General features: G+C 29.5%; 1 protein-coding gene across 1 annotated transcript in view; it reads right to left on the bottom strand.

Moving 5' to 3' along the window:
- The window catches only part of LOC117180882 (nuclear pore complex protein Nup98-Nup96-like), a 34,202-nt gene extending 19,951 nt beyond the window's left edge, over nucleotides 1-14,251 (bottom strand). Inside the window, exons 1-2 of the mRNA XM_033373449.1 lie at nucleotides 14,121-14,251; nucleotides 5,637-6,375 (exon numbers count right to left, since the gene is read on the bottom strand). Of these exons, the coding sequence (XP_033229340.1) occupies nucleotides 5,637-6,357 (721 nt within the window). The 5' untranslated portion in view covers nucleotides 6,358-6,375; nucleotides 14,121-14,251. The remainder of the gene's footprint in view (nucleotides 1-5,636; nucleotides 6,376-14,120) is intronic.

Consider the following 14,251-nt stretch of genomic DNA (forward strand, 5'->3'; position numbering starts at 1 on the left):
CCATTACATACGCAATCTTTTTCATATTATAATTATTGTTCCTCATTTTAAACTCTGTTATAATTAATTTCTATACTCATATTTATATATGTATTCAACAACGACAAATATATATATATATATATTTTTTTTTTTTCTTCGGGTTATACGAACACTAGTCACTAGTTCTCTATGATTTTGTTTGACTTTCGTTAGCTCCATTCAGTATACATTGTCCCTTAAGTCTCTCCATAATTGTCTTACTGATCCTTTATTGCTCACTTTCTTGAAATTCCTGGTACAATTTGTAGAGTTCTCTGCTGATCTGGCAAGCGCCCTTCGATACTTTCCCTTTGAGCATTTCAATCATCCAATCGTCTCTCTTGTACCTTTTCTCAGTTGCTTCCAACCAGTTTCTTCCTTGCTGTTTCAGTTTTCCTCTCAATTCTTTACAGTTCCATATATGTTTGAAACTTTCCTCTTTCTTTCTGCAGATCCTACATTGATATATCTCCCTCCATCCTTTTTTTCCCGCATCTCATTCTCGCCCACTCTATTTTCTCCCACTCTTGTACTATTTTGTCAGACAAGTATTTTTCTTCGTTCACTGTTTCCTTGATATCTTTATAGTATTCACAGTGTGTAGATTTATCGATCTTGCTCCAACTTTTCTGTACTTCTTGCTCTGCTCTGATTTTTACCATCTCTTGAAATCTGGTTCCTAGATCATGTTCCTTTTCTTCCATACTGAGCAGGTTTAAAATATCCAGACTCCCTAACTCTTCGCACGCTTTTTTCAGTTCTTTTCCCCATTGTTTGGCGTTGTTGTTTTTTTAAATATTTCTTTTAGACACTGTTTCGGCCACCTTGTATCTTCCATTTGATATACTTGTAAAGTGAAGCTTGCTACTCTTTTCAGAGATAATGAGCACATTTTCGTCCTGCCTGTTTCCATCCTCCAGATGTAGTCTGGCGTATTTTTGCTCAATTCTAAAGCCATTTTTATGAAACGACCTTGCACCTTTTCTATGCCCTTTTTCTCAGACCACCCCCACACTTCTGCACCACACATTATTACTGAGCTTATAATTGAATCAAATAAGTATATCTTCCGTTTCAGATTTCCTACTTTCGCTCTTTTCATTAAACCCCAGGCTTGGTTTATAACTTTTTGAACTTTTCCTGCTTGTTTTCTTAGGTGTTTCATTGACGTATTACCTGTGGTGAACCAATAGCCTAAATATTTGAATTCCTTCACTATTTCAATTTGTTCTCCTCCAAAGTAAAATTGATCTTCTTTTGATATTTTCCCTGCCTTTCTAAAGATCACGATCTTTGACTTAGATGTATTAAGTTCTAATTTATTTCTTGTTGTGTATTTTTCCAAGCTTTTCATCATTTCTTTAAGCTCACCTCTGTCCTCTGCTATTATTACCACGTCGTCTGCATATTTTAAACAGTATATTTTTGTCTTTCCTATAAGGAATTCATTTATTATCCCATCTTCTCCTGGTGCTTTTCCCTTCTTCATTTTCCGGATCTGTTCTTCTACCTCCTCTTTCGAAATATCTTCATTCAATTCTCCTAATTTATCTTCTTCTCCACTACTATTCTTCTTTTTCGTTCTATCTACCTCTGCCTCTTCTTCTATCTCTTCCGGCCTCTTCTTCGTTTCATCCAATTTCGGTCCTTCTTCTGTCCCTTCTAATAATTCTTTGAAATGTTTAATCCATTGTCCTTCATTTATGCTGGCATTCAAAACTCCCCCTTTCCTTGCTCTGTAGGGTCTCACTGCTGTCCAGAATTCCCCTAAGTTCTTGCTCTTCTCCACTTTTCCCCACTTCTTTTCTTCTTCTCCTTGTTTTTTGTCCTTGTAAAGTTTTTTCAGTTCTTTCTTGGATTTATTGTATTTCACCCTATCACCTTTCTTTTTTGATCTTCTGAACTTGACTAGATTTCTTCTGATTTCCTTCCTTTTTTCTTTACATTCTTTATCAAACCAATCTTCATCCTTCTTCATTCCTTGTTTCTTCATCCCAGATTTTTCTGTTGCTTCTGTGATTATTCTCTTAAGATTTTCGAATCTTTCCTGTGTTGTCTTTGGTTTACCTTCCGATTCATCCCAGTTTTTTAGTATTGCTTCTCTGAACTCTTCCTTTTTATCTTCTCTCCATTTCCAGCGTTTATCCAGAATACTATCCTCCTGCTGCCCTTGTAAATTCCATTTTGTCGTTGCAATTAGAGGCATATGATCCGATTCTTCTCTTTCATCTACCTGCATGTCATCAATCGGATTTTCTTCATCCTTTACGATAAGGTAATCCAGAACCGACGCACTGTTTGTTCCAATGCGTGTTAATTTTCCTTTTTCATCTCCCTTCAGTCTTCCATTCATGACCGTCAAACCATAGTCTTCACTTAAGTCTTCACTTAGTCTTGCATTAAAATCTCCTAAAATTGTAAGAGGGTGTCCTTGGTACGTAGATTGTTCCAGAAGTTCCCGTATTTCTTCGCTGATTTCCTTCATCCCGACATTGTTATAAACGAATACAATTTCTCCTAATTCTCCACCTATCTCGTAATTAATTTTCACTCCGTATTTCCATTCTGAAAACTTGTATTTCGCGTTCTTTAATTTCCTGCAACCTATGAGCTGTCCTCCTATTGCCCTTCCTTTTTTTCCTTCCTAAGAGCTGGTTTCACGAACCATTCAAAATCATTATTCAATCTCTTTCTGATTCTCTCTTCTTGTTCCTTCTCTGTCCAGGTCTCCAACAATATTATTATATCAAACTGTTCAATGTATTTCCAAGTGTCTCTACTTTTTTTTAGTCCAGCAATATTCCACAATAATATTCGAAATTTTATCTGTTTCATAAAAAATATTTTTCTGTCAATTTACCTTCTTCTTCGTTCCAGTGAATCCATTTTTCATTGATTTTGATTTTTCTGTATCCCACCTTCACTTCTTTTCCGTTTTCTCTCTCCCTCCTAGCCACTTCTCTTATTTTCCTTTAGACCTCTGTTTCAGATTTCGTCAGATCGTCGTCTACGAAGATGCTCGTTCCTTTAAGATCAGATTTTCTTTCTAAGATCTTCCTTTTCATTTCCCATGTTTCCAACTTTATCACTAAGACCTTGTTATTTTTTCCCTTCCAATCTCGTACGCCTCTTTGATTCGTCCGTCTACTTTGACGTTTTCCTCTAGAAAAAGTCATGCTCTTTCTATCGCTGTTTTCTCTCTGTAGTCCTCTTACAACAATATTATTCTTTCTTTCTCTCTTTTCCCACTTCTCCAGTTTTTTCTCCAGTTCACTCATTTTTTGTGCCTCCAAGTTTTCATTTTGAACTCTTTTCTGTACTGACTCTGCTTTCTTCTCTAGATCTGTTTGAATTTGCTTCATTTTCTTATCTATATCTTCTTTCTTCGAGACCCACTCCTCGTTTTCTATTTTCAACTCCAAAACTTGAATTTTATTATAGATGTTTATTTTTTCCCTCTCCCATTCTTTATATTTGCGCTGCAACTCATTCTTCACTTTTTGTAATTCTTTTTGGTTCTCCTCCCTCGATCTTTCCTTTTCTGCTCTTATTTCCTTCAAGTCTGACATTATTAGCAGTAAGAGCTCTCGATCAGTCTTTTTTCTGGTCTCTTCTGTCTCTTCCATCTCTCGCTGCTCTTGATTGTCACGTTGTTTTAAAAAGGTATTTTTCTGGAGTGTGCTTAACTATTTCTCTTCTGGTTCCGGTTGCTGATTTTTGTCCTTCTTTTCTGCAGACTCCTCTGTTTGACTTCCCCTTATCGCTCTCTTCACGTATGTATCTAAACTCTGTGATCTGTTACTCCTTTCAGGTTCCGTCAATTTTTTTGGTCTCCCTCTTCCACGTCTCTCGGGAGCTGTTTTCACGTTTTGTGTATTACCGCTTGTTTTCGAATTTTCTGTCGTTAAGTTAGGTTTCCTTTCGTCCGTTACTTTCTCTTCTTCACGCGTGGCGTCGCTACTACTCTTCGGCATATCCTGCTTACTTCATTTCCAACTGAACCTAACCTCCAATAACTCAATGCTTGATTTTATCATGTCCTTCACACTTTATTCTCAAAACCTGCACTTCTGATTATATATCACTGTGATTCACCGGAATTCCCTCTATCACTTTGCACCGAACTTTGCTCTTGCACCGCAATTTTATCACTACTTTATTATCAAACTTCACAGAACACTTTGCACACGTTCACTACACTCTCCACCATTTTCCAATCCCGATTCAAAGCTTTCTATGTAAAACAATTCAGATTCAAATTGTTTTCTTTTAAATATTTGGTTTCAATTTACTCGTCTTAAATGAACAGTAAAATATTGCTAAATATTAAATACTTATTCTTTTTCTACATTAAGAAATTTCAAATTAAATGTGATAAAAATTAAATAATTTAGACTCACAATATTTTTAATTTAATAAAAATCTTTAATTATGACTATATTCTTATGGATTTATTTTTAAGTTGAAAATAGTAAAACGCACGTTTACATTTTTTAATGGCTGAAAAAATTAATAGAAATAATATATTAATAAATTTATTTATTCAATTTAATATAAGAAAATGCTTTTAATTTTTAATTGTTTAAATCCTCAAAACTGCACTTTGATTATTTTAAAAACAGTTAAAATCGAACTCGGGCAGATTTTTCTTATGAAAATTCGTAAAATTCCTCGTTTCCCGGTCCGGCGACCACCTGTTTTTTATTAAAAAATCTTTGATTTTAAAAGCTGTTAATTTTTTTTAACCTTTGAAACTGCATTTTAAAATTCTTTAAATAAAAATATATGCTTAAAAATTAAAATGGAAAATTTTGAAAGTGAAATATTTTCGATTTAAGCATTCTAAACTAAATGATATAATAATTGATAAAAATCCCAATTTAGGAAATTATTTAAAAACGGTTGAAATCAAAGTTTAACCAAAGTTTTATTCTGAAAATTTGGTAAAATTTCGGGAAAAAAAGTAAATTCACTGCCATTTCCCGGTTTTCCCCGGTCCCATAAAATTCCCCGTCATTTCCCGACCCGGCGGCCACCTTGTTTTTTCTAAAAAAAATCTTCGATTTTAAAAACTTCTAATTTTTAATTTTTGTAACCTTTAAAACTGCATTTTAAAATTCTTTAAATTAAAATATATGCTTAAAAATTAAAAATGTTTAAAGTGAAAGATTTTCAAATCAAGCATTCTAAACTAAATGATATAATAATTGATAAAAATCACAATTTAGGAAATTATTTAAAAACGGTTGAAATCAAAGTTGAACGCAATTTTTATTCTAAAAATTTTATAAAATTCCCGGTTAAAAAATAAATTCTCCGTCATTTCCCGGTCCAGCGGCCACCCTGATAAATTCACGGCCATTTATCGGTTTCATAAAATTCCCGGTCCAGCGATCACTCTGAAATAGGATATCATAGGGACAAAATTTTAAAAATCCCTTGAAATCTTTTAAAATAACCTGAAATATTTTTTAAAATGCAACAAAATTCTGAAATAAGTATAGATGTTCAGAAACTCTGACGTTCTCTGACAAAAAAAAAAAAAAACGTTCTAACCCTTTCCGGACCGGCAACCATCCTGAAAAAAAAAACAAAAACTGTGAAGAAAATAATACCCTGTGCTCCTCCTTTGCGACCCGCATTATAATCTTCGAGACGTAGCTCCTCCAGTGATTTCCCCTCGTACTCCTTCATACAAGTTATGCAATGATGCCTCGTGGAAATGCTCTGGGTGACGCCATTCTTCATCATCGAATCGGTGCCAGTGACTGGAGCAAACTTGACATAAGTTCCAGTCATACCAGCTGCATTGTTCGTAGCTCCGAACCCGGGCGTTGATCCAAACAGGCTTGTATTCGCTGAAGTATTGGTTTGGCCGAAGGGCGTCGTTTGCTGAGTAGCTTGTTGCGGCTGGCCGAAGAGACTTGTGTTGGTGGATCCGCCAAAGCCAAATCCTGCCGGTTTATTGGCTTGGCCGAAGGGCGTCGTTTGCTGGGGCGTCTGTTGAGTTTGGCCGAAAAGGCCGGTATTGGCGGGTGCACCAAAACCAAAACCGGCTGGTTTATTAGCTTGGCCGAAAGCTGGTGTGACGGTTGTTGTTCCAAAAAGATTTGTACTTGCTGTTGGCTGCGCTCCAAAGAGATTCGCATTTGTATTAGTATTGCCGAAGGCTCCGAAGGAGGACTGTGTTGTCGCAGGCTGGCCGAATGCTGAGCCCGTTCCAGTATTCCCGAATAAACCTCCGGGCGTTGTGCCTGCTGGTTTTGTGTTGAAAAGAGAGGTATTGCCGCCGAATACGGGTGTGGCACTTGCACCGAATCCTGTCTGGCCAAACATGATTGTAGTTTATGAAATCTGAAATAAAAGAAACTGCAATTTTACAACTGAATACATAGATCAGACCAGGGTGTCCAGCGATTCTTAGGAACAAAATTCAAGGTCTTTTCCAGGTTTTCCAGGTCAAGAAATCAAAGTTTTCCAGGTCTCCTTTTTCAACATCAAATAATGAAATAAATGTTTGTCATACAAGTAAAAAATGAGCCATTTCATTTTTATTGGCCTACAATTTCTAAAGAATGCCGAATCGTAGATAAACAAATTCTTAATTTTTTGCAAACATGAGTCTTTCTGAAATCTTTAGGAATATTTTTAAATCTTTGCAATGTCTTTGAAATCATTGAAATCTTTGTAGAAATTTTAAACCTCAGTGAAAGCTTGAAATTTCGGTGAAATCTTTTAGATATCTTTTGTTATTTTTCAACGCTTTTGTAAAATCTTTAAAATTCTTGAAATCTTTATGAACTCTTTCTTTAATATTTGTTTGCGAAATCTTTTGTGTTTGTTTAAAATCATTGAAGTCTTTTAGAATCTTCTAAAATGTGTTGAAACCTTTTGAAATCACCTAAAATGTTTAAAATGTTTTGAAGTCCTTATGAATTCTTTAAAGAAATTGTGAAATCTTTTCTAAGTCTTTTGTATTCATTTGAAATCACTGGAATATTTTAAATATTTGTGAAGTTTTTATGAAATTTGTTGTAATCGTTTAAAATCACTGGAATATTTGTTAAATCTTTTGAAATCTTATAAAAAATTTTGATACCGTTTAAAATATTGTTAATGTTTTTAAATATTTGAAATCTGTTGTACTGTACTCTTGTTGAAACCTTTTAAGTTCTTGAAAGCTTTGAAATCTACGAAAACTTTGTGAATTTTTTAAAAATCTTTATCAAATCTTTGAAATTCTTGAAATGTTTTGAAATCCTTCAGAATTCTATAAAATATTTGAGAAATCTTTCGTTAATCTTTTGTAATCGTTTGAAATCTTGTTAAACATTTTTAAATCGTTTAAAATATTTCAAATGGTTTGAAATCCTTCAAATATGGTGTACTGCACCCTTGTTGAAATCTTTGAAATTCTCGTATTATTTTGAAATCTTTATTATTGTTTGATGAAATCCTTGAAATTTTTGTGAACTCTTTTTGCATCTCCTAAACAATTTTAAAGTTATTTAAAATCTTTTAAATGTTTTGAAATATTTATAAGCTTTTGAAAGTTTTAAAATCTTGGTGCAATGTTCGAAATCGTTGTGAATTCGTTGGAGTTATTTAAATTATTACAAATCTTAGTGAAATCTTGTGATATCTCCTAAAAAATGTTGAAATTGTTCAAAAACTTTGAAATGTTTTGAAATCTTAGAAATGTGATTTAATATACCCTTTTTAAAATCTTCGAACTCTTTTGTGAGTTTTAAAATCTTTGTTAAATGTTCGAAATCTTTGGGGATTTTTTGTGAAAACTTTTTAATCTAGTGCACACGCCTTTTGTAAATGTTTGAAATCCTTGAAATCTTTGTGAAATACTTTAAAATGTTTATAAAATCTTTCTTGAATGTTCATTTGGAAAATCTGTTGTGATCGTTGAAGTCATTGAATCATTTGGAATATTTTTAAATCTTATAAGATGTTTTAAAACCTCTTGAAATAGTTTCAAATTTTTGAAATCTTTGAAATCTGGTGTTCTGTACCCTTTTTCAAATAATTGAAATCCTTTAAATCTTTAAAGTTTTAAAATGTTTGTGAACTTTCTGTGAAACCTATATTGAAATCTGGCGTTAAAGATATATAAAATATTTTAAAATCTTTAAAAATATTTTGTAACCTTTTTAAATCTGTTGTACACTCAAAAACCGAGTGGACAACCACTCGAAAAATCCGTTGTATGGCCATGGATTCTTCTAATTCTAAAACTGAATTAACATCGACATTTTAAACTAATTACTTTTATAATTTCTAAGTTGAACAGCTCAACAAAAAGTGCTTTGTAATATATTTATTTATACTGTAATAAACAAAAGATCAAGTATATCTTGACGAATAAAAAAATTTTCAACAGAAAGATTTTTTCTAAACGATATGTTTCTTCTATAATAGGCTAAAAGATTTAAATTACTTTTCACATTTAAGTAAAATTACTGTTTTAAAAGAAAAGAAAAAAAAGAATGATTAAAATTCAAGGTTTGAAAAAAATTCAAGGAGAGTTCCAGGTTTTCAAGGTCATAGATACCCTGCAGACTTCACAGTCCAAAATTCTCCCAAAAGGAGAATAGGGCGAATTTTTACGAAAGGAGGGGAATAAATGATTTTTAATCAAATTAATGTACAATGTCGTGTAAAAGTTTTAGGCCGCCTCTTTTTTAAGACTGAATAAATTCTCTTAATTTTAATTATACCACACAGTAAATATTGCAAAAATAGTGTAAGTTTCAATATTTTTTATTTTCAAAAACTTCCGAAATAGTCAACATTTTACAATGTTCTTGGGCTCATTTTCTGGTAACAAAAATATTTTTTTTAAATATATGAAACATATAACCATGAAGTTTCTACATAATTTCTTTAAAATATATATTTATTTAACTTTTATTCTGATTTGCCTACAGATAAGATGTTTTCCAAATTTTCCAAATTTTTTGTTATAACTTCAATTTCTTACTATTCAAAACGAAATTTTTTACGATTTATACGCATAAGCTGGATGCGGTGAAAAAAGCTTCAAACTGAGCCTACGAACATTGAAATATGTTTATCATTTCGGAAATTATTTGAAATTTACACTATTTTTGCAATATCTACTTAAAAACTAGACAAATTGGCTTCACCCTGGACTTTTTTTAGAGAGAATTTCGAAAAATATCAACCTTTTAAAGAGACATTTTTTTAGCTATGGTATAATTAAAATTAAGAGAATTTATTCAGTCATAAAAAAAGAGGTGGCCTAAAACTTTTGCACGGCAATGTACATATGTGTCATATACAAATTCTTAACAAAAAGTTGAATTTTCGATCTAATTCTTCAAATTTTAAGTAAAAAAGGCAAATTTGATGATGAATTCTGAAAAAATGAATTTCCAACCAAATAGTTTAATTTTGAACCAAAAAAACAATTGATTTTCAACCAAACACTTGAATTTGATAGAGAATTTTGAAAAGATGGATTATCAATAAAATACATGGTTGAATTTTCAATAACAAAATAAATTATTTTTCAACCAAACATTTATAACGATAAAATTGAAATTTCAGACCAAAGAGACGAATTTATAACAAAAGTACGAATTATTAACAAAACAGTTGATCTTTCAATCGAAAGGGATTTTTTAAAAAAATTGTAACAAAATAATAACAAAACTTAACAAAAAGATAATTTTTACACAAAAAGTTGAATATTCAAGCAAAAGAGACAAATTTTTGACATAATATTGACATTTTCAACTTTAAAAACCAATTTCCTACAATCGATTTTTTAAGCTTTAAAGTCGCATTGTTTAAAAAACAATTTATTTTATACCTGAAAATATGGATTTTCAACGGAATAATTAAAATTTCTACCAAACTGTCAATATTTCAAGTGAAAAGGCGAATTTTTTACAATACAGTTAAATTTTTAAGCTTAAATGTAAATTTTTTTTAAAAAATTGAATTTTGAACCCGAAAAGATAAATTTTCTAAAACAAAATTAATTTCATACCGAATAGTTGAATTTTTACAGGGGAAAACCAAAATATTTATCAATGAAATAGTTTGATTTATAACACAATAGTTAAAATTTCAAGCAAAAGCAAGAAAATTTTTAACAAAATTTGAATTTTCAACCGACTAGTCTAATTTTCTATCTAATTATTGAAATTTTAAGTCAAAAAGACGAATTAAATAATCAATTATTAAAAGATGAATTTTCAACAACAAAATTAATTTGATACCAAATAATTGAATTTTCGAGGGGAAAAACCAAAATATTCATAAATAAAACAGTTTGAATTTTTACAACAAAAATTAATTTTTAACCAAAAAGTTGAATTGTTGACAGAACAGCTAAAACTTCTACCAAAATTTCAAGTGAAAAAGAGGATTTTTTTTCACAAAACAGTTGAGTTTTTATGCTTAAATGAGACAAATTTTTAACAAAAAGTTGAGTTTTCAACCAAGTAATTGAATTTTCCTTCCCAATTCTTGAAATTTCAAGTAAAAAAGACAATTTTGATGATAAATTAAAAAAATTACGAATTATCAAACAAATAGTAGAATTTTCAACCAAACAGTTGCATTTACAACCAAAACGTTGAAATTTCAAGCAAAAGAGACGAATTTTTAACAAAAAAGTTTAATTTTTGACCAAATAGTGGAATTTTCCAACAAATAATTGAATTTTTTATAAAAAAGTTACATTTTTAAGTCTAAAGGTCAATTTTATTTTACAAAACAGTCGACTTTGAAAACCAAAAAGAAGAAGTTGCAAATATGCTAAAAGTTAATTTGCAACCAAATAGTTAAATTTTCAACCAAAACAGACAAATTTTTTAGAAAAAGGAGAATTTTCTACCCAATTGTTGAAATTTCAAATAAAAATGTAAAAGTTGATGTTGAATTTTAAAAATATGAATTACATATACATAGTTAAATACATAGTTAAATTAAAAAAATATATATATATTTTTTTCAACCAAACAGTTGTATTTACAACCAAAAATTTGAAATTTCCAAAAAAAGAGAAGAGTTTATAACAAAAGTACGAATTGTTAACAAAATAGTTGATTTTTCAACCAAAAGGATGCCTTTCTAACAAATATGTTAATTAATATATTAAATTTAATTTTAACCAAAAATATTTGAATTTTCACCAAAATAGTCGAAATTTTAACCGAAAATGACCAATTTACAGCAACACAGTTGAGTTTTCAACAAAAAATGATGAAATTTTAATCAAATTGTTGGGTTTTTAAATGCACTTTTAACCAAATAATAACAAAGATTAATTTTTGAGCAAGAAAGTTGAATACTCCAGCAAAAGAGACGGATTTTTGACCCGATATTTAAATTTTCAGCCACTTGCTTAAATTTTCTATCAAATTGTTGAAATTTCGATCCACAAAACCGAATTTTCTATAAAAGAGTTGAGTTTCAAGCTTAAAAGTCGCATTGTTTATAAAAAAATTGAATTTTCAACTAACTATTTTACTTTTCTACTTATTTGTTGAAATTGCAAGCAAAAGACGAATTTTTTACAAAACAGTTGAGTTTTTAAGCTTAAATGTCAATTAAAAAAAAAAAAAAACAATTGAATTTTGACCTAGAAATTTTCTAATTGTTGAAATTTCAACCAAATAGTTGCATTTTCTACCTTTAACCAATAACATTAATTATTATCCATTTGGCTCCTGGTTGGAATTCAGGATTTCCAAACAACATCCATAATCCTAAGATTTCAATAAAATACTTTAATTTTAATCCAAAAAAGATTAATTTTCTACAAATATGAGAAAAACAAAAGACGAATTTGAAAGAAAAGAGTTGAGTTTTCAAACTTGAAGTCCATTTTTTAGAAAACAATTAATTTTTAAATAAAAAGTTGATTGTGAATTATGAAATGATGAATTATCAACTAAATAGTTAAATTTTTTTCCAAAAAAAAAAAAGAATTAATTTTCAACGAAACAGCTGCTTTTACAACAATCACGTTGAAATTTTAAGCAAAAGAGACGAATTTTTATTTAAAAAAATGCATTTTTAATCATATAATAGAATTTTCAAAAGGATAATTTATTTTCTACCATTCATTTCAAAAATTACAAGCAAAAAAGACGAATTTTCTATAAAACAGTTGAATGTTCAAGTCTTAGAAGTCGATTTCTTTTGTATAAAAAATTGACAAAACAATTTTCAACACAAATATTCAAATTTCAAGCTAGAAAGTCGAATTTATATAAAAGACGAATGTTTAGCAAAGCAGTTGAATTTTCATCCAAAAAGGATCCATTTCTAACCAAATTGTTAATTAATATATTAAATTTAATTTTAACTCAAAAACTTTGTATTTTTACCAAAAAAGTCGAATTTTTAACAGAATGGTGGAATTTTCATACATATACTTTTCTACCAAATTGTTGAAATTTCGTTCCACAAAAACGAATTTTCTATAAAACATTTAGTTTTCAAGCATAAAAGTCGCATCGTTTATAAAAAAAATTAAAACCTAAAAATATGGGTTTTTAACGAAAAGTTGATTTTTCAATCAAATATTTGAATTTTTTACTCAATTGTTGACATTTCAACCCAAAAAGACGAACATGACTTTTGAACCAAATACTTGAATTTTAACAACAAAAATTAAATTTCAACCAAAAAGTTGAATTTTTTACAAAATAGTTAAATTTTCTAACAAACTATTCAAATTCCAAGTCAAAAAGACGATTTTTTAAAGAAATACTTGAGTTTTTAAGCTTAAATGTAAAGTTTTTTTTTAAACAACTGAATTTTTAACGCGAAAAGATGAATCTTCAACAACATAATTATTTTGAAACTAAGCAGTTGAATTTTCGTAAAAAAAAAAACAAACAAATATTTATCAATGAAATATTTGCATTTATAACAAAATAGTTATAAGAGTTATATAAAGAGTTGGATTTTCTACCAAAATTGTTAAATTTTTAACTCTAGAAGAGGAATTTTTAAACAAGAATATTAATTTTCGACCCAAAAAGATGAATTTTGGAAATTAAAAAATAAGTTTAAAAGAAAAAAAAACAATAAAGAAGAAATCTCAATCAATAAAAAGCCATACCTCAACTAAAAATTTTTATTAAAAAAACAGTTGAATTGAACCAAACAAACAAATTTGCAAGTAAGAAAGATTTGTCAGTAATGAAAGTCCAAAATTTCAAATTGATTTTGTAATTTTTAAACAAAAAAATCGAATTTTCTTCAAAAATGTTAAATTTGAATGAAAAATATGAATTTTTAACCAAATAATTAAATTTTTAACCAAATTTTCAACAACAAAATTCAGTTTTGAACAAAAAACGGTGGATTCTGAACTGAAATATAATAATAAACTGAATTTTCAATCAAAAATGTCGCTTTTGCAATAAAAAGGACAAATTTTTAGCAAAAAAGTTGAATTTTCAACCAAAAAATATGAAATTTTATAAAAATAGAGAATTAAAAAAAAAATTAACGTGAATAGATGAATATTGAACCAAATTATAACGGTTTTCTGAAGAAAATCATTAAAATTACATAAATTAAATTACACAGCAATAATTTAATATAATTTTGTACGCTTCCAAAGTTAACGATTTAAAATCTGAATATTTTCAATGTCAATGATGTCAATTACGTCAACTTCGGATTCTAAATGAAATGCGCGGTGTGTACATAATCTATAAAAATTTGATACTTGAAAGATTTAAGAAGAAACTAATGTAGATGCTTCAAAACAACTTTCAAATAGAAATTTTTTACACATTAGCCTGCCAAATAAAAGAAGTTGTATCCGTTTCACGAAATTTGGAAATCAAGAAGCTATTTCCAACATAACCTCTTAATTTATAATTTTTCAAATTTTGTCAGACCTATTTTCCTTAAGTTTTATGAGAGACAATAAAGCAAATAAGGGTAATAATGGATAATAAAAAGTCGGCCTGTATAAGAAATCGCCCTTGTTAAAACAAAGAATTTATCGCAAATTTGGTAAACAGGAAGAGTAAATTTTACCGGGAAAACACAGATGCGGGTAAAATGGTAAGAACTGTTTTTGGACTTACAAGCTTTTTCGAGACGCTGAAGAGTGAGGTCCTGAGACCTGATACTTATCTCACCAGTAATTCGCCGTCTGATTTATTTTAATTAAAGTTTAAACAATTTTGTGTCTGGACCAAAATCCGTTGGTCGTCTT

Source organism: Belonocnema kinseyi, chromosome 9 (genome assembly GCF_010883055.1).
Source record: "Belonocnema kinseyi isolate 2016_QV_RU_SX_M_011 chromosome 9, B_treatae_v1, whole genome shotgun sequence".
NCBI lineage: Eukaryota > Metazoa > Arthropoda > Insecta > Hymenoptera > Cynipidae > Belonocnema > Belonocnema kinseyi.